The following is a 19,528-nucleotide window of genomic DNA, read 5'->3' as shown; positions in this document are numbered from 1 at the left end:
CAACGACATCAGAGACGTTTATTAGTAGACAATAAGACTGTAATTAACTCTCAATAGAGGATGATACTATTTCTGTTCAGTCTGATTGCTTTCTAAAGTATATTTTCATCTTGTGATAAAGTATGTATTTCACCAGTTCAACCTTGGATAGTTTTCATTATAGCTATTCATATAACAATGATTAATTACATTTCTGAATAAATGGTTTCCTACTCCGTTATGAAGAGGTTTTGCCTTTCATTTCCATTATCACTATGCTGTTGAGAGGCTTTCACAGTAAGAACTAGGGCTGGGAATTGCCAGGGACCTCACAATACGATATTATCACAATACTTAGGTGCCAATACAATATGTATTGCGATTCTCACGATTTCCACAATTCTATACAGTATGTACTGACATTTGATACTGATTTGTATTGTGATTCAATGTTCCAAACATATTGCAGACCATATGTCTGCTGCAGAGAGACAAGAGAATGCCATGAGAAAATTCGTTTTGATCAGTCATGGAAATAAAATAGCTGAAAACAAATTGACTCCATATTTAAAAATAAGATGGAGAACAAGCGATGAAGAGAAAATACTGGAGTTGTGCTGGAAGTACAGCAAACTAGTACAAAAATACTGGAGTTGTGCTGGAGGTACAGCAAACTAGTACAAAAATACTGGAGTTGTGCTGGAGGTACAGCAAACTAGTACAAAAATACTGGAGTTGTGCTGGAGGTACAGCAAACTAGTACAAAAATACTGGAGTTGTGCTGGAGGTACAGCAAACTAGTACAAAAATACTGGAGTTGTGCTGGAGGTACAGCAAACTAGTACAAAAATACTGGAGTTGTGCTGGAGGTACAGCAAACTAGTACAAAAATATTGTTGCGATATTGTCAAAACGAGACGTCGTTTAAATAATACCCCCATAAGTAACTGTATTGATTGTTCCCCCATCACTAGTAAGAACACCCAATTAGAGTGTTTTATCCCTTTATCCCTTTATGCCTAATTATCTATCCTAAAAGTATACTTAAGGACAAAGTGATCAACAATATAACAACTTCTTAATGGTCTTTGAGGCAACAAAGATCAATTACTGTTAGGTTGAAAGAGAAAGGTTGATAAAGAGAGCAGGAGAGAGAGATGTTGATAAAGAGAGCAGGAGAGAGAGATGTTTATAAAGAGAGCAGGAGAGAGAGAGAGAGAGAGAGAGAGAGAGAGAGAGAGAGAGAGAGAGATGTTGATAAAGAGAGCAGGAGAGAGAGAGAGAGAGAGAGAGAGAGAGATTGATAAAGAGAGCAGGAGAGAGAGAAAGAGAGATGTTGATAAAGAGAGCAGGAGAGAGAGGGGTAGACGACAGACAGACAGAGAAACAGAGACAGACAGACACGCACACACACAGCTGACAGCCATGGCCACCTGGTGTTTGCTGTAGTATCCATTTTCAGTGTTGGCCTGTGAAGGTAAAACCAACCTGTCCTCCCCTGAACAGGTCCCTATTCACTTTATATGTGAGTGGGACAGGTAGGCAGACAAACAACAGCACAGGGAATGGTAGAGGAAGTCATTCTCCCAATGACATCACTGTGCAACAGAACCGAGCTAGGGGAGAGGTAAACTTTATGTCTGCCCTATTTACTGTACTGTGGATGGTTCATTTAGCTGGTGGGAGGGAGAAGAGATGCTGGAACTAAGTCCCATTATAAGAGATTGTTGTAAATCTAAAAGGCGCATTACAGTGGACATGGATGGAATAATGACTTCCATGAATCAGGCAATTGACTGGATTTTAGGCGGTTTATATAATTTCATTATAACACTGAATTACCTGTTGTTTAGCTCTGAATAAATGAATGATAAGATAGCAGGAAGGATAGAAAGAAAACAACACTAATGTGAAACATTTCCATGGGCTGTATATGGAAGATGGGCTTGAGTTTCATTCTTTCCCACTCCTGCCTGCACTAAAGACTATCATGTTGCACATCAGGTAAAGGGATCTGTGCTTACACACACACACACCCACACACCCACACACGAACCAGAGATCAGGTTTAAACCCCTCGCTTCAAAGCACATGGAGCAGAGGGAAGGAAGATGGCACCTGCGTTTTGTTCTGATGCTGGATCCAGTATGATGGTGAGAGAACAGGGAAAAGGAACAAGGATCTGAACTCTACAGCCCAGTAGAGTCTCTGAGGACTGTATGAACACATAGATGGAGGGAATGACACTTGTCTTCAATATGAAGTGAACTGATAAAAGGGGTTCATGGCCCCCTAACACTCACCTAACCCCACCTTGGTTAACAGATCTCTTGGGTGTTTGGAAGCTTTGTGTTGCCAAGATGATGCAGCAGATTCTGAGGGACATGTACATCGATCCGGACCTGCTGGCGGAGCTCAACGAGGAGCAGAAGCATATCCTATTCTATAAGATCCGCCAGGAGCAGGTGAGGCGCTGGGATGAGAGGGAGAACCAAGAGAACCAGGAGAACCAGGACCAGGGAAAGAAGGGTGAGTCTGGGTGTACTCTACTAAGTCTTTTTTGACAAGCGGAGTGTAGATTTAGAAATGCTTTTAACGGTGTCTACATTATTTTTTGAATAGGGATGTTTTGTATTGTTACTGGTAAGTTTCGCTAAATACAATATTCCAAATAAAATGAAGACTGTAGATGTTGTGTTTGGAATGGTTTTATTAGTCACAGACACAGACAGTCAAAGGTGATGCTAACATTCTATCCCCACTGTGCCCGCTCAGGCAGCAGAAGTATCCAGTGGCTGCAGGGCTGCGATGGGGATGTGTGGGTGTGGGTGATGGGCGACGCTCCTGGGGATAAGCCTTATGAGGACATCATCAAGGAGCTGATGGGGGAGAAAGCCAGACGGCAGGCTCAGCAGGAGGCCAAGGAGCTCTGGTGAGTGGGGAAGGATAAACCATTGTAAATGGTAAATGTTATTGAAGCAAGGGAAAATGTGTCAGAGAGATTATACTGTATAAGGGATGAGATGGGTAGATAGGGAGATTTGTGTGTTATAGTGCCAGAACTAGATTTAAACTCTCCAAAGACATCTTTGATGCAACCCATGTCAAATTGGGCTTTAGGTAGGTTTCTCACCCCTTCCTTTCACAACAAAATGTTTTTTTTCAACAACCCTCTTGCTCAGGCGAACCAAAGAGGCTGAGATCGAGGAGAAGTTCCGGGATGCTATGGCGAAGGAGAAGGCCCGTTTTGTGGCAGGGAAGTGGAAAGAAGAAACGGAGGACAGGAAGGCTGCCAAGCAGGAAGAGGAACACATCCAGGAGTCTCTCAAGGTAGGGCAAAGGCTACGTGTGTGTGTGTGTGTGTGTGTGTGTGTGTGTGTGTGTGTGTGTGTGTGTGTGTGTGTGTGTGTGTGTGTGTGTGTGTGTGTGTGTGTGTGTCTGATTGTATGTGAGTGATGGGGATCTTTGGTTGCAATTTGGAAATGCGAGTCGGATTACTTTTCCCATACAATCCAAGTGATCAATGTCATCTACAGCGATTGTGTTGATGCCCGCCTTCAGGGCATACATTCTTTTTGCTGGACTACCTTGCCAGAACAGTCCCATTAAATATTTCAGCCTTTAAGTTGCATGGTGCAATGCCACACTGCTGTTAGAGAGATAGGACATCCCCACAGTCCCTGCTCTACAGTAGAGGGAGAAATATGAGAGAGGGGGATCGGACGATCGATACTCAATCTGGGAAGCACACTAGCAGAGGGAGAATCAGCCTTATTAGAGGGATCTGTAGGGCAGGGGTGAAGTATTTTCCAGGGAGTGCACTGCACAGAACAACCCTGTGTGCGTGTGTGCGCGTGTGTGCGTGGGTGTGCGTGGGTGGGTGTAGAGATACCGTATATGTATATGAGGATTGATCATGGAAAAGGGTTTGGTATTTATCAAATTTAATCATCTTTATACCTTCAAAGAAGAAGAGGAAATAAGGGGGAGCTAGAATCTGTGGGGGATGGCAGCACCACATCTGCACGTTCGATCGCTGCTGTACCATAGAGCCCTGTTGGAGCATCAGCAGTCCTGGGTGATGTAGAACCCGGACGACTGAGACCTTCTTAAGAAACTCGTGAAATATTAAAGAGCTTGTTTATCATTGCCCTCTGTTGAGCTCGCCTGAAGGAACGTGCTGAGTCATTAAACATTTTCCTGTCTGAACCTCTGGGACTAAAATATAAAATATAGAAGACGCTAAAGTCGTATCACTAGACTATGTATAGCAGAGTTAGGTCATTAGTCTTCCACCAATTCAGAACCCTGGCTTCCATTACAATGTCTAAAAATGCCATTTAACTATCCTGTTTGATGGGTTCATTGTGCTGAAAACCCTGGTTTGAACCCCTGTTGGTTACATTCACAGCAGAGTAGCCTTTGACCTCTTTGAGAAACACAATCGTGGTATTGAAGCAGAACCCTGTGTGGTCTGAAACTATGAATATGTTCACTGAGGTTCTATACACTGTATGTTCTTTCCAAAGTATCAAACACCAATTATCTCCGTATCACAACTGTCAGACACATCACCACTCTCCAGCAGGGGGATAAATCCTTTTAGCTAGAACAAAACACAACAGCTAACAATGGTCCCGGTCAAAAGGGCCTGTTTTCACTCCAGAACTCAATGGCAATTACTCCATGCAACTAATTACAAGGCTTAAGTGGTTCAAATTACCACAATGCCATGTGTTTGTCCCTGGGAATAAATTATTCAGTAAATTATTACCACATCAGTACAGATGATGAGCTGAATGCTTATGTATGGAATATCATACTGGGCCCGATTTCCCAAAAGCATCTTAAGGCCAAGATCATCATAAGAACCTTTGTATGAGCATCTTTTCATCTCAGAGTCCATCGTTGCTTGTTATTACCGACTGCCTCAGACCACTCGTAAAAAAGCATTGTTAGGTGTTTTTTGCCCTTCTGCATCACTTTACACACAAAAGATCTGTGCTTAACATAGAATCAAGATGCTTATTGGTTTCTCTGTGACTGCAGATAACTTCAAAACAAAGTTGCCAATGTCTTTGTAATTTTTACAAACAAACGTGGTTTAAAAATATGCTTCAAATGAAAACCTAGATGACTAAAATATTATTACTATTTACATAGGCATATATATTTAAATAATATTGAAATCAATTTCTTATTCAGTCAATTGAGTTCTATTTTGCTAATTGTAGGTTACAGAAATGTTTGCCTCAGCATACACTATATATACAAAAGTATGTGGACACCCCTTCAAATGTGGATTCAGCTATTTCCGCCATTTCCTTGTCCCATTGTTGACAAGTGTATAGAATCAAGCACACAGTCATGCAATCTCCATAGACAAACATTGGCAGTAGAAGAGCTCAGTGATTTTCAACGTGGCACCATCATATAATGTCACCTTTCTAAAAAGTCAGTTCATCAAATTTCTGCCCTGCTAGAGATGCCCCGATCAACCGTAGGTGCTCTTATTGTGAAGTTGAAACATCTAGGAGCAACAGCGGCTCAGCCGCAAAGTGGTAGGCCACACAAATCAAGCTCACGGAACAGGACTGCCAGGTGCTTAAGTGCGTTGCATGTAAAAAATTGTCTGTCCTCGGTTGCAACACTCACTACCAAGTTCCAAACTGCCTCTGGAAGCAACGTCACCTCGAGAACTGTTCGTCAGGAGCTTCATGAAATGGGTTTCCATAACCGAGCAGCCTCACACAAGCCTAAGATCATGCGCAATACCAAGCGTCGGCTGGAGTGGTGTAAAGCTTGCCATCATCGGACTCTGGAGCGTTGGAAACGCGTTCTCTGGGGTGATGACTCATGTTTCACCATCTGGCAGTCCGTCGGAGGAATCTGGGTTTGGCGGATGCCAGAAGAATACGACCTTCCCCAATTTATAGTGCTAACTGTAAAGTTAGGTGGAGGAGGAATAATGGTCTGGGGCTGTTTTTCATGGTTTGGGTTTGGCCCCTTAGTTCCAGTGAAGGGAGATCTTAATATTAACATGACAAAATACAATGACATTCTAGACAATTCTGTGCTTCCAACTTTGTGGCAACAGTTTGGGGAATGCCCTTTCCTGTTTCAGCATGACAATGCCCCAGTGTACAAATCAAGGTCCATACAGAAATGATTTGTCGAGATCGGTGTGGAAGAATTTGACTGGCCTGCACAGAGAATTGACCTCAACCCCATCGAACACTTGTGGGATGAATTGGAACGCTGACTGGAGCCAGGCCTAATCACCCAACATCAGTGCCCGATCTCACTAATGCTCTTGTGGCTGAATGGAAGCAAGTCCCCACAGCATTGTTCCAACATCTAGTGGAAAGCCTTCCACGAAGAGTGGAGGCTGTTAAAACAGCAAAGGGGTGCACACTCCATAATAATGCCAATAATTTTGGAATGAAATGTTCGACGAGCAGGTGTACACGTATTGTTGCTCATGTAGTGTATTTTATGATGTGTAACATGTGCACCATCTGTGATTTTAGTGCATTACTATTAGCCTGGCTAATGCGCGACGTTAAGGACGTAGAGAGGTTGGTGTTAGCAAGACTAGATTCTTATTGTGTAAATAAGGGTCCGGTTTCATTAATACAAAAGTGAAGACGGATCATCTCCTGGAGATACATTATTATCTTTATGGCTGTAAATATCAGAATCAGAGATTATGCTACAGGACACATTTGCTGATTGGAATATGTCCCGAGACTCTGCTGATAACGTCGACGAGCTAACCGCCTCCGTCAGCGACTTCGTAAGGAAATGCATCCGTGACGTTGTCCCCACAGTGAAGGTTCGCTGCTTCCCCAATCAAAAGCCCTGGATTAACAGAGGTTGGTGCTAAACTAGAGGACAGGGCTACCGCATACAGAGTCTTGCATACAACCATGAGGCTACAGCCGAGGACAGGTACATGTTTAAGAAGTCCCGCTACAAGGACTATGTAGGAATAAGGTGGGATCATACTACACAGGAAGACCCAGCCGTGATCTGCCCAATGATGCCTCTCTTCCAGACGAACCCAATGCATTTTATGCACGCTTCTACAATAACAACACCGTACCGTGTATGAGGGCCCCCACCAACCCAGAGGACTGGGTGATCTCGCAAGGCCGCGGGCCAGACAGTATTCCAGGGCAGGTTCTCAGAGCATGTGCAGATAAGCTGGCAGAAATATTCACAGTAATTTTCAACCTCTCCTTGTCCCAGTCTTTAATCCCCTCATTTTTAAATGACTACCACCCTGTGGCACTCACATCTGTAATTATGAAATGCTTTGAAAGGCTAATTATGGCACACATCAACTTCATCATCCCAGACACCCTACACGCACTCCAATTTGCATACCGCTCCAAAAGATCCATAGATGACGCAATCTCAATTGCACTCCACAATGTCCTCACCCACCAATAAGAGGAATACCTATGTGAGAATGCTGTTTAACACCATTGTCCCCTCCAAGCTCATCACCAAAATTAGGACCCTGGGACTGAACACCTCCCTATGCAACTGGATCCTGGACTTCCTGATAGGCCGCCACCAGGTGGTGAAGGTAGGCAACATCACCTCTGTCACACTGATCCTCAACACAGGAGTATGTGCTTGGTCCCCTCCTGTTCTCCCTGATCACCACAACTGCATGACCGCGCACGACTCCAACACCATCATCAAGATAGCTAGTGACATGACGGTGGTAGACCTGATCACTGGCGACACTGAGCCAGCCTACAGGGAGGAGGTCAGTGACCTGGCAGTGCGTTGCCATTACAACAACCTCCCTCAACTTCAGTAAGACCAAGCTGATAATGGAATACAGGAAACAGGAGGGCGAGCATGCTCCCATCAACATCAACAGGGCTGCGGTGGAGCGGGTTGAGAGTTTCAAGTTATTCGTCCCCAAATCAATAAGGACTTCAAATGGTCTACTCACATGCGCACAGTCGTGAAGAAGGCACGACAGTGCCTCTTCCCCCCCTCAGGAGGTTGAAAAGTTTTGGCATGGACCCTCAAATCCTCAAAAGGTTCTACAGCTGCACCATTGAGAGCATCTTGACTGGCTGCATCACTTCTTGGTATGGCAACAGCACCGCTCTATCCCTGAGCCATAAGACAGCTAAACAGCTAACAGACTATCTGAGATGAAAAATATGACTGTCTCTTTGCACACTCACAGGGCTCTACACTGCACTCATCCAACACACATATAACATGCACACATGTTTATTCTGACTCTACTCTACGGGGGCGGTCGGTAGCTTAGCGGTTAAGAGTGTTGGGCCAGTAACCGTTGAGCCAGTAACTCGAATCACTGAGCCGGCAAGGTGGAAAAATCTGTTGTTTTGCCCTTGAGCAAGGCAGTTAACACCAACAACAGCTCCCCAGGCGCCGATGATGTGGATGTCGATTAAGGCAGCGCCCCCTGCAGCTCTCTGATTGAGGGGTTGGGTTAAATGCGGATGACACATTTCGGTTGAAGTCATTCAGTTTTGCCACTGACTAGGTTTGTCCTTCACACACAAACTCACATATAATCATAATTTACGCTGCTATTACTCTTTTTATCATATATCCGGATGCCTAGTTACCTTACCCTTATGTATATACACCTCTATCACTCCAGTATCCCTGCACATTGTTAATACGGTATTTGAACTGACCCTGTACATAGCTTCTTACTTGCTCATGTTCTTACTTCTTATTTCTATTTGTTTTGTGTTTTTGTTCTACCTACCTACCTATTTTTAGAGCTACATTGATATTGATTAGTGCATTCTTGGGTTTTGAGCTAGCAAGAAAGGCATTATACTGTAGTTGTGCACGTGACATTAAAACGTGAAAATATTGAGGCGGCTTGTGCTAATGCTCAGCCTACCTTATAATAGGCTTCTTAGCCTACCTTACAATAGGCTTAATGTACAAAATCTTAGATTTGGCCCATAATTCCGCACATTTTGTTACATACCATGAAATGGATTGTAGCCTACACTTAGCTAAAGAGAACTCAATATGATTGAAATATGGACTATGTAGCCCGCTGTATTTAACTTTTGTTTCAGTCATCTCAGTGTTCATTTGAAGCATAATTTATTCATTTGCTTATTTGTAACAATTGCAAAGACATTGGCAACTTTCTATTTGTAGTCAACTTGGTTCGACCTAACGACTCACCTACTGGTCTAAGAGTGGTCTGAGGCAGTCGGTAAATAACGAGTGCTTTCAAGTGCAACTTTAGTAATGATGGTTTTGGGAAACAGCTTACAGATTTAACAATTCTCCTACGAAGGGTCTTACGATTAACTTCGTCTTAAGCGGGCTCAGGACAATTATTACTGATGTGTCTTATTACAAAATGATATGCAAATAACTCTGCAGTGTGTGTGTGTGTGTGTGGGGGTGTGCGTACGTACGTGGATGTGTGGTGTGTACGCCCGCCAGTCTTTTGTTTCCCATGCCTCACACATTTCTTCTCCGACAGAAACGAGAGGAGGAGGAGAGACAGCAAGGTGAGGAGGAGATAAAACGTGCAGAGGAGAAGAGAGCGAGGGAGCTGTATATCTCCCTAGAGCAGGAACAGAGAAGGAGTGAGAAGGATGACAAGGAATGGGAGGAGCAACGTAAGTCAAGTCTTCCCTGCCTTTTCTGTCTACAACTGTTTTCCTTTCCAGTGATCACCTCCTTCAATTCTACACCCCTCATTTTTACTCCTTTTACATCATCCTCTTGTATTCACCTGTCCCTCCCTAAATATCAACCCCAAAACTTCTGTTGTTTATTCACAAATTTGTACAGTTAAGCTCTCTCGTGGAACTACAGGACACATCTGAGAATGAAAGTCCAATGCAAAGTCACTTCCTTTTCAAATCCTCTCTCTCCTCCATTTCGCCCCTTCCAGTGCGGCGCTCTAAGATGGCTGACCAGGAGATGCAGAGAAAAGCAAGGCGGGCACGGGATGAGTACAAGCGCCAGTCCCTGCGGGCTATAGAGAAGGGCCGTGTGGCAGGGCTCAGTGGGCTGTTCCAGCAGGGCCCAGTGGTGGGGAACGGACCAACAGCAGCCCCCTTCAGGAGATACAGCAACGTGCTAGAGTCCTCCTCCTCCACCACCCACCGCCCCGGCCTCCAGCCTGCTACTCCTCCACTGTACCGCCGTAGACAGAGCCAAAGGCACAGCACCATTGTTACACAGCCACTGATGGACAGGTACAGATATAGAGCTAGCCTACTACTCATGAATGCGTATAAGGATAGTTATAAACTGGGTTGTTTGAGCCCTGAATGCTGATTGGCTGCTCTAATTACGTTGATAACCAGTTTATAATAGCAATAAGGCACCTCAGGGGTTTGTGGTGTATGGCCAATATACCACGGCTAATACACCACGCCTACTACTCATGAATATGTATAGGGATAAATATAGCATAATTACTATGCCAGAACCAATCAATATACAGATCAGATGCATAGAGTGTTAAAGTAGAACAAATGTATATAGAATACTGTATATTGAGTGATACACAGAAGCAGACCCGATAGGCCCGCCATGCTTTTTTGTGCCTGGAACTCATCTAAAGCATTATGCACCTTTATCATGGCAGCATTAAGAAGCTTAGGGCAATCTGTGCTATAATATGTCTTAAATGCTTATTATGGTATATGATGTGTTTATGTCTTGCTTCCCTTCTCTTTTTTCTCTCTGTCTTCTCCAGTCCTGCCTGGGTGAGAGCCCCCCGGCCCAGCTCCAGAGAGTGTGTTTTGCTGTGGTTCAAAGAAGAGCAGACGCCCAAACAGGCTGGCTATGAGCGCAACAGCACCACCATCGCCCCCTGGTTCCACGGTCAGTGCTGAGTTGTTATCTTGATCAATCGTGGATCCCTCCAAGCTTCCCCTCTTGCACCAATCTACTTTTCTTCACTACCACTGCCACATGCAAACTATCTAACTAAAAAGTATTCTCAGGAATTGAGCATTGAAGGGAAGTTTTAGTCTGTTCGTGCATGCTAGGGTGTGTGGCTGGAGGGATGAGGCTCTTCAATAATAAATAGGCCACCCTAGACTAATTACTGGCGAGTGGCCCTGAGCCCTAACTCTCTCCATAATAGGTCACAGTGTGTAGCTCCTGGTTAAGTGACAAAAGCCCAGATGAATGGGCCTATGAGTGGCACACTCCACTGGAAAGAGGGGTGCAACATGCACTTCATGCTATCATGCAGAGACAGGGTATCAGGCATCTAAACAATGTGAGCACACCCAAACCCACTCTTTATATTGAAAAGATGCCAGTTTAATACCGTTTTCCCAAATCATGCATTCAGGCAACTGTCATCATCTCTCTGTCACTGAGATTACTTTTGTCAGTAACAACGTTACACAACATTAAAAGGAAATATTCACGCATTTTAAAAGTTTAGTATTTCTGCATCTCCGAGCAAGGTTCTATCGATTCCCGGGGTCAACTATGTTTTCATGTGTATCTGAACTCTTTCCATTTACGCAGGCAGACATACAGCCGGTATGACGTGGCATTGTGAAAAGTTGCTCTCACTACACGGGAAGTTAATAGGAAGATTACTTTTAGATTGCGAAAACGTCTTATCATACAGGTCAGATTTCAATACTGTCTGATGTCATAACGTGGGAGGTCTTGTCTCGAATGAGCCATTGATCATATATTTGCAATATTCCTAACTTGAGAAATCAATGAATCAATGAGCCCAATAAGTCTATGACAACAAAATCATAAACAGTGTAGGGCTGGCTAATAAGTCCGTAGTTTTAGGTTTATGCTCAAGTAAACAATTTGGCTAATCTATACTTCCATATTTCCAAATCCTATTCTTGAAGATCAAGTATAACATTTATTGGAATGACTGGAATTCTGATAAACTTTGGTTTTAAATGTAAATCCATAATTTAATCGTATTATATGTAGTAGAAAGCGATGGGTTGAAAGAAGCCTACATTACCAAGCCATAAAGTAAATTTAACATCCATATATGGCCAGCTATGTAAAGTTCAACATTGATTTATCCTGCAATAGATGTCGTTCAATTGGTAACATACATGTTTGTCTTCTACTAATGCCTCAAAGGGGAAGTAATCTAAAAGTAACAATGTAATCAGATTACGTTATTGAGTTTGGGTAAACCAAAAGTTACGTTACTGATTTAAAAAAATTGACAGGTAACTAGTAACTAACGGATTACATTTAGACCGTAACCTACCCAACCCTGATTATAGGAATGTGTAGTTTCAGGTGGATTTTTCCTTTAATCATTTAGGGCAAAAATCAAGAATATTGTGCAAGGACCTTGGGCTTCTCTTTGCTTTGGATTTAACTACTGTCAGACTCTCCCTCCTCCTCAGATCTAATTTAACTACTGTCAGACTCTCCCTCTTCCTGACATAAGGTCTGATTTAACCACTCAGACCCGCTCCCCTCCCCAGGTCTGATTTCCAGACAGGAGTCAGAGACCCTGCTGATGAACACAGCAGAGGGCTCCTTCCTGGTGAGGGTGAGTGACAGGATCTGGGGATACACGCTGTCCTATCGCACGGCTGACGGCTTCAAACACTTCCTGATCGACGCATCAGGAGACTACTACAGCTTCCTGGGTGTGGACCAGAACCGCCACGCCACCTTGGCTGACCTCATCGACTTCCACAAGGTGGGCAGGCAGTTTACAGTATGTACAGGGTTTCACACAGTGAACTGCAGCGGTTGGGTCAGACACTTAGCATGCTATATACATCAGTAATGTCAGTGTCAGCATAGAGACTCCATGTGGAAATCAGATTAAATGGTTACTTAGTAACTCAACATCAAAGTGACAGCCAGCAAACATCTGGGAGTAAGTCTAATCAAATGCTCCATGATATACATCCGTGATCTTTTCATATCACATCAACTATTTTAGCAACCAATCACAAGCACGGCTGAACTGCGTTATCTTCAATAACACTGACTTACTTACCATGGAAACATATTCTCAGATGCGGAGGCTGACAGAACTGAATGTGTGAACTGTTTATCTGTGACATTAGTTATATGCTAATGTGAAAAGGGTGCACGTTGATCTTCAGGAATTTGCATGTCTCTTTGGCATTACACACACATAGAGTATAACATGGAGTCACTGTATACAGATCAGATAGAGCATACTGACCAACAGTTTGAATATGATTCACCACAGATCATCACATTGAATCTGTAAAAACAGAACATTACACCATTCTGTTACTATATTCAGTGCATTCGGAAAGTATTCAGACCCCTTGACCTTTTCCACATTTTGTTACGTTACAGCCTTATTCTAAAATTGATTAAATTGTTTCCCCCCCTCAATCTACACACAATACCCCATAATAACAAAGCAAAAACAGGTTTAGCCATTTTTGCAAATTTACAAAAAAATCTAAAAACTGAAATATTACTGAAGTATTCAGACCCCATAGTCAGCACTTTGTTTATGCACCTTTGGCAGCAATTACCTCCCTGACAAAGGCCCTTCTCCCCCGATTGCTCAGTTTGGCCAGCCAGTTCTAGGAAGAGTCTTGGTGGTTCCAAACTTCTTCCATTTTAGAATGATGGAGGCCACTGTGTTCTTGGGGACCTTCAATGCTGCAGACATGTTTTGGTACCCTTCTCCAGATCTGTGTCTCAACACAATCCTGTCTTGGTGCTCCACAGACAATTCCTTCGACCATATGGCTTGACTTTTGCTCTGACATGCACTGTCAACTGTGGGACCTTATATTAGACAGTTGTGTGCCTTTCCAAAACCATGTCCTATCAATTGAATTTACCGCAGGTGGATTCCAATCATGTTGTAGAAACATCTTGTGGCGCACAGCAGGTCAGCCACCAGGGGGAGACTCGTTGAGGCCTGGTAACAGAAGGAGTATACATCACGAGGCGATGTCTCCATCTGCTGGACATGCCAGGTCTCAACGGGCTCTCCCGCCAGGACTAATTGGGGCTTGGTGAGTAATCAAGGGTAATCAAGGGCTGTACAAGTCCCATAAAGCTGCCAGAAGGGCAGCACACAGGGGAGAGACTGGGGGAGGAAAGGACTCCCGTATAGTTGGGGACGGCACCAGAGGTAACAGGAGGGAGCTCAGTTTTTGATCCCCACAGGATACAGCAAGACCCGGAGCCCAGAAGACAGTATCCCGGAGAGGGTTTCTTGGGGGATACCTATTCTTTTCTTTGGACTTTTATTTTGATAAACAACCTTTGAAACTGAGCTAATCCTACTCTGCCCGTGTCTGATCTGTGTAAACCTTTTGACCCAACCCCCTGGTCTGCCACAGGTGGTGGAGAATGTGGGCATTCTGATAATGTGGTCAGATCAGGATTGACCTTTATGCAGCATCAGCATGGACGAGTTGATAGCTCAGTTAATCCGGGCCCAACAAGCCCAACAGGCGGTTTAAGAACGAACGCTGGAGGAACAGCAGCTACAAAAAGTCCACCTCATTGAGGAAAACAGGAAGCTACAAGGAGGAGCTAACAGAAGATGACGACATCAAAACCTACCTCTGTACGTTTGAACGGACAGCACTATGGGAAGGATGGCAAAGGCAGAAGTGGACCAGTCTGCTGGCCCCGTTCCTCTCTGGGAATGCCCAAAAGGCGTATTGGGACCTGAACGATGAACAGGCGGCTAACTACGACGGACTCAAACAGGAGATACTCAGCCGCTACGGGTACAGCCTGGCCCATCGGGCTCAACTACTCACGAATGGAGGTTCATAGCCGACGCATCCCCCCGAGCCCAGATGAGCGACCCACTGCGCGTCACCAGCCTAACCGACGTATCCACCCTCTCCGTCCTAGACAAAGTGTTCCTGGATTGCTTCCTCCGGGCACTACCCCACGACATGAAGAGGGCAGCGAGTCTAGGCCTCCAGACCTTGGAGGGCCTCCTGGAAGCAGTGGAGATACATCAGAACACTCAGGCCCAGCTGAGTGGGAGCCAGGCCGAGTCTGCGACCCGTTCGGGGAGTCAGAAGGACAGCCCCAATGCTGTGTACCCTGAACCGACAGTTAGCAGGGCCAAGGGACCGCAAACCCGTGGAGTGACGGCTGGGATAGGGTCGACCCGCCACCGATGACCCCAGGTAGATGGAGACCAAAGGAGGTGTTTTGAGTGTGGCGCCCGGGGGCACACTGCTTGGAATTACCCGACTCGAGAGGAGTTGATGCCATCAGCAAGCCACGGAGGTGAGGTGGGTCACGCAGGGACCTACGTCACCTCCTGTTGGGCACACCACGAATCAACTGCACCCATGGTCCCGGTGAAGGTTGATGGACACGACAACTCCGGATGTATGGTTACCCTCATAACCACGAGCCTGCTGGACCAGGATACCAAACATGGTAGGGAGATGTCCATTTCCTGGGTTCACGGGGACATAAAGCGGTATCCAACCGTATCGTGACATCGTGACGCCACAAGGGAACTGCCAGATGATGGTGGGTGCAGTACCAGAGTTGCCGATACCTCTCCTAGTGGGGCGAGATTGTCTGCTGTTCATGGCCCTGTAGGGGCACGAGCTGAGGAAGAAGGTACGAGCCGTCCAAGGACGAGAGCGAGGACTACCCATCACCTGTGCAGCCCGGAAGCAAACGGTTAATCAACCTGTATATACGGGTCCAGAGTTGGAGGGGGGGACTGGAACCCGAACCCCCTAGGGAACCACGGGAGGAAGAGCCCAGCCTCCCCCTCCTCGATTTCGAGGGGCCAGTCAAGATACCCCTTGGGGGCCAACTGAGGCGACAATTCGGCACGGCCCAGTGGGAGGATCCTAACTTGAAAGCCGCCGCAGTCCAAGTCATAGCAGTGGATGGACAGCTACTTCCAGGGGTAAGTGACTGGCGATACCCCCATTTCCAAATCAAAAATAACCTTTTGTGTCAGGTGTCGCGCCAACAGGGGGAACTTCGAGAGGTATTGTTGCTGCCCCAACGGTACGTGGGAACGTGGGAACCGGTACGTGGGAACCGTTCTTCTTGTCCCACACCCACCTGTTGGGGGCACACCTGGGAATGGAGAAGACCTGGGAACGGATTGCCGCCCGGTTCCACTGGCCCGGGATGAGGAGGACCATGGAAGATTACTGTCGCAGCTGCCTGGAGTGTCAAATGACTGTCCCAAAGGCACACTTCCGAAACCCACTGGTCCCCCTACCGATCATTGGGGTGCCCTTTGAATGAATCGCCATGGACATAGTGGGACCCCTGGTAAAAACAGCATGAGGACACCAGTACATCCTGGTAATAGTGGACTATGCCACCCGATATCCCGAGGCCATTCCACTACGGGCGGAGGTATCCAAGGCAATCACCCTGGAGCTGTTCCACCTCTTTAGCCGTGTGGGAATCCCAAATGAGATCCTGACAGACCAAGGTACTGAGTTCATGTCCCGCCTAATGAAAGATTTGTGTGCTCTCCTGCAGATCAAGCAGATCCGGACCACTGTCTTCCACCCGCAGACGGAGGGGCTCGTCGAGCGGTTCAATAAAATCCTCAAACAAATGCTGCGGAAGGTCATCGAGCAGGATCTAATCCTACTCTGTCCGTGTCTGATCTGTGTAAACACTTTGACCCAACCCCCTGGTCTGCCACAATCTCAAGGATGATCAATGGAAACAGGATGCACCTGAGCTCAATTTTGTGTCTAATAGCAAAGGGTCTGAATAATTATGTAAATAAGGTATTTCTGTTTTTAATTTTTCATAAATTTGCAAAAATGTCTAAAAACCTGTTTTAGCTTTGTCATTTATTGTGTCATTTATTGTGTTTTGATTGATGAGAATATATATTTTTAATCCATTTTAGAATAAGGCTGTAACGTAGCAAAATGTGGAAAAAAGTCAAGGGGTCAGAATACTTTCCGAATGCACTGTAGATACGTAATATGCAAGCAGTGTATAGCACAGACATGAGACAGTCATGTAATGACTGTAGGGCAGTGGTACTCATTGCGCGAGCCCTTTATTTGTGGCTTTTTCCATTTCCCATTCATAATGCGTAGTAATGATGCAATTTCAATTCAAGGTGTTTAATGCAGGCCAGAACCACTTAAATGAAGGCCAGAACCATATATCTAGCCTGTACGGCAGATAGATGGCAGTATAGCGCAGCTGTTGAACAGAAAGGCCGAAATATAACGAAACTGCTCAGCTTCAGCGACCGACATGTCAGTTTGCTACTAGCTAATTTTGCAGTCTGGTCGACATGGATCGATTATATGTAAAAAATAAAATTAAAATAAAAAACATCTGACAATGAAATTGTGGGGGAAGAGCTGGAGAACATTGTGACAGCTATGAACGAACCACCAGAGAATCAGGAAAATCAGGAAGATGGCGGCGGGGAAATGCAGCTAGCCAACGTGGCTCCGATGGCTAAGAAAAGGATACGGTCGATTCAAGAATAACACAGAAAGTTACAAAAGAAATGGACAGACAAGTATTTTTTGTACTGCATAATGGGACTAGCCCACTTTGTCTTATTGCCAGAAGGCAGTCAATTGTTTTAAACGAGCAAATTTAGAGCGACATTTTCAGTCACACCATGCCCCCTTTGACAAAACATATCCGCCACAAAGCAACCACAGAAACAACAAAATAGCGCAAGGACAGCTCAAGGGACAACAACAAATTATGGACAGTTCTTGCACAGTTGCAGAGGCAACATATGAGATTGCTTGGATACTCGCAAGAAACAGGACCTTCACAGACTCAGAGATTGTCAAATAATGTTTTTTGGCTCGCAGCCGAAATGTTGCACGCTGATTTTACAAACAAGGAAGCTATTTTAAAGCAAATTAAGGGACTGCAACTCTCAGACTCGACCATAACAAGACGCATAAAAGACATCGGCAAGCAATTGATGACTGACATCCGTGGCGCTGTGTTTTAGTATTGCGCTTGACGAAAGCACTGATGTATGTGTTTAGGTCCGTTTCCCTTAAAACGAGTCGTTCGGGTAGGAACTTTTATGTTTACTGCCCCTTCAAGGCAAACACGAGGAGAGGATATTCTGAAAGCCCTTGTTACATTTGTTGCTGATAATAATATTGACTGGTCAAATCGGGCATGTGTGTGCACTGACAGTGCCCCAAACATGTTATGGAATAAGAAGGGACTCATAGGCTTGATGAGAAAGAGAGAGGATGTTCCCGAATTTGTTACGTTTCATCGTATCATTCATCAGGAAGCACTTGTGGCTAAACTCAAAGACTGAGACTTACAGAATGTGATGCAGCAAGTCGTACTCGTGGTGAATATTATTATTGCGAGGGTACTGAATCACCTGCAATTCCGCGAGTTGCTGGAGGAATACCAGACAGGATATGGTGACTTGATATTTCACAATGAGGTGAGATGGCTGTCTCGTGGCAGAGTTTTGAAAAGAGGAGGCAGAGCTGGATGATCCACGGTGAATCTCCAGCTCCAAGGGAAAGCTAAAACTCTGGGAAAAATGCTGCATGTGGTCACAGCATTTCAAAATAAAATCACCACACTGTTCATACCTGACAGACAGTTTGTTCATTTCCCCAAACTCAGCAGTCACCACATCCAACCCAGACATACTGCAACATTTTAGCTATGATGCATTTGTGCGTGTGTTGGAGGAGTTTGAGTCAAGATTCAAGGATATCATGGAGTACAAGGAGTTTTTCAACATCATTGAGAACTCCTTTCATGTGCCAGTGTCATCTCTGACCCCAGTCATCACAGCCCTCTGTCCTGACAGTGCTGGAATACAGTGAGATAGTGGAGCTGCAGGCAAATGACACATTGCAAGGTGAACTAAGATCAGGTGTTACCCATTTCTGGAGCCTTGTGTCAGACACAGTATCCACTTCTGAAGCAGTGTGTGCAAAAGGTGACATTTTATGTCAGCACTTATTCATGTGAATCAACATTTTTAACATTGAATATTGTGAAACAAAAACAGAGAAACAGTCTGACCAATGCACACCTGGATTGCCTCATAAGGATAGCAACTACAGACTATAAATGTAGAATGAATTCAGTCATGGAGCAGAAGGGACATTTTCACTTATCCAACTAATGAGATAACCCTTAATATGGGTCTTATACATGTGATGTAGCCTATGTGATGTGCTGTACATCAAATCAATTGCATGTGCTCTATTGCTCTGAATTTGCTTTCAATTGATGATAATGGAAGAAAAAGTACAACAAATTAAAGATCTGTGCGGCCCTCTGAATGATTGTCTCAACCCAAAGTGGCCACCTTACAAAAAATAGTGAGTAACACTGCTGTAGGATTTGTTCTGATGATGTCTGTCTGTCTGACTGTCTCTAGGAGGAGGTGATCACCACATCAGGAGGAGAGCTTCTGCAGGAGGCATGTAAACGTACAGTCTCAGCCACAGACTATGGGGGGCTCTTCCAATGACCCCCCCCCCCACACACACACACCCTGTCAGGTCACTATGAACCCCTTTCTGCTCCCTGCAATGTTACTTTG

General features: G+C 44.9%; 1 protein-coding gene across 1 annotated transcript; it reads left to right on the top strand.

Moving 5' to 3' along the window:
• The first annotated feature begins 1,878 nt into the window (after positions 1-1,878).
• sh2d4ba (SH2 domain containing 4Ba) lies at positions 1,879-14,775 on the top strand. Its single transcript, XM_024425490.2, has 9 exons — positions 1,879-2,532; positions 2,755-2,911; positions 3,162-3,309; positions 9,497-9,635; positions 9,914-10,220; positions 10,727-10,854; positions 12,465-12,685; positions 14,331-14,362; positions 14,445-14,775. The coding sequence occupies exons 1-9, from the start codon at positions 2,340-2,342 to the stop codon at positions 14,773-14,775; spliced, it is 1,656 nt and encodes a 551-aa protein (XP_024281258.1). The 5' UTR covers positions 1,879-2,339.
• Positions 14,776-19,528: the final 4,753 nt, after the last annotated feature.

This window comes from Oncorhynchus tshawytscha, linkage group LG06 (genome assembly GCF_018296145.1).
Source record: "Oncorhynchus tshawytscha isolate Ot180627B linkage group LG06, Otsh_v2.0, whole genome shotgun sequence".
Lineage (NCBI taxonomy): Eukaryota > Metazoa > Chordata > Actinopteri > Salmoniformes > Salmonidae > Oncorhynchus > Oncorhynchus tshawytscha.
The sequence above is the reverse complement of the archived record's forward strand: the minus strand, read 5'-3'. Positions and strand labels throughout refer to the sequence as shown.

Coding starts and splice junctions, on each gene's coding strand:
- sh2d4ba (XM_024425490.2), top strand. CDS start 2,340: ATGATGCAGCAGATTCTGAGGGACATGTACATCGATCCGGACCTGCTG. Junction 2,912..3,161: donor CAGGAGGCCAAGGAGCTCTG/GTGAGTGGGGAA, acceptor CCTCTTGCTCAG/GCGAACCAAAGAGGCTGAGA. Junction 3,310..9,496: donor ACATCCAGGAGTCTCTCAAG/GTAGGGCAAAGG, acceptor CTTCTCCGACAG/AAACGAGAGGAGGAGGAGAG.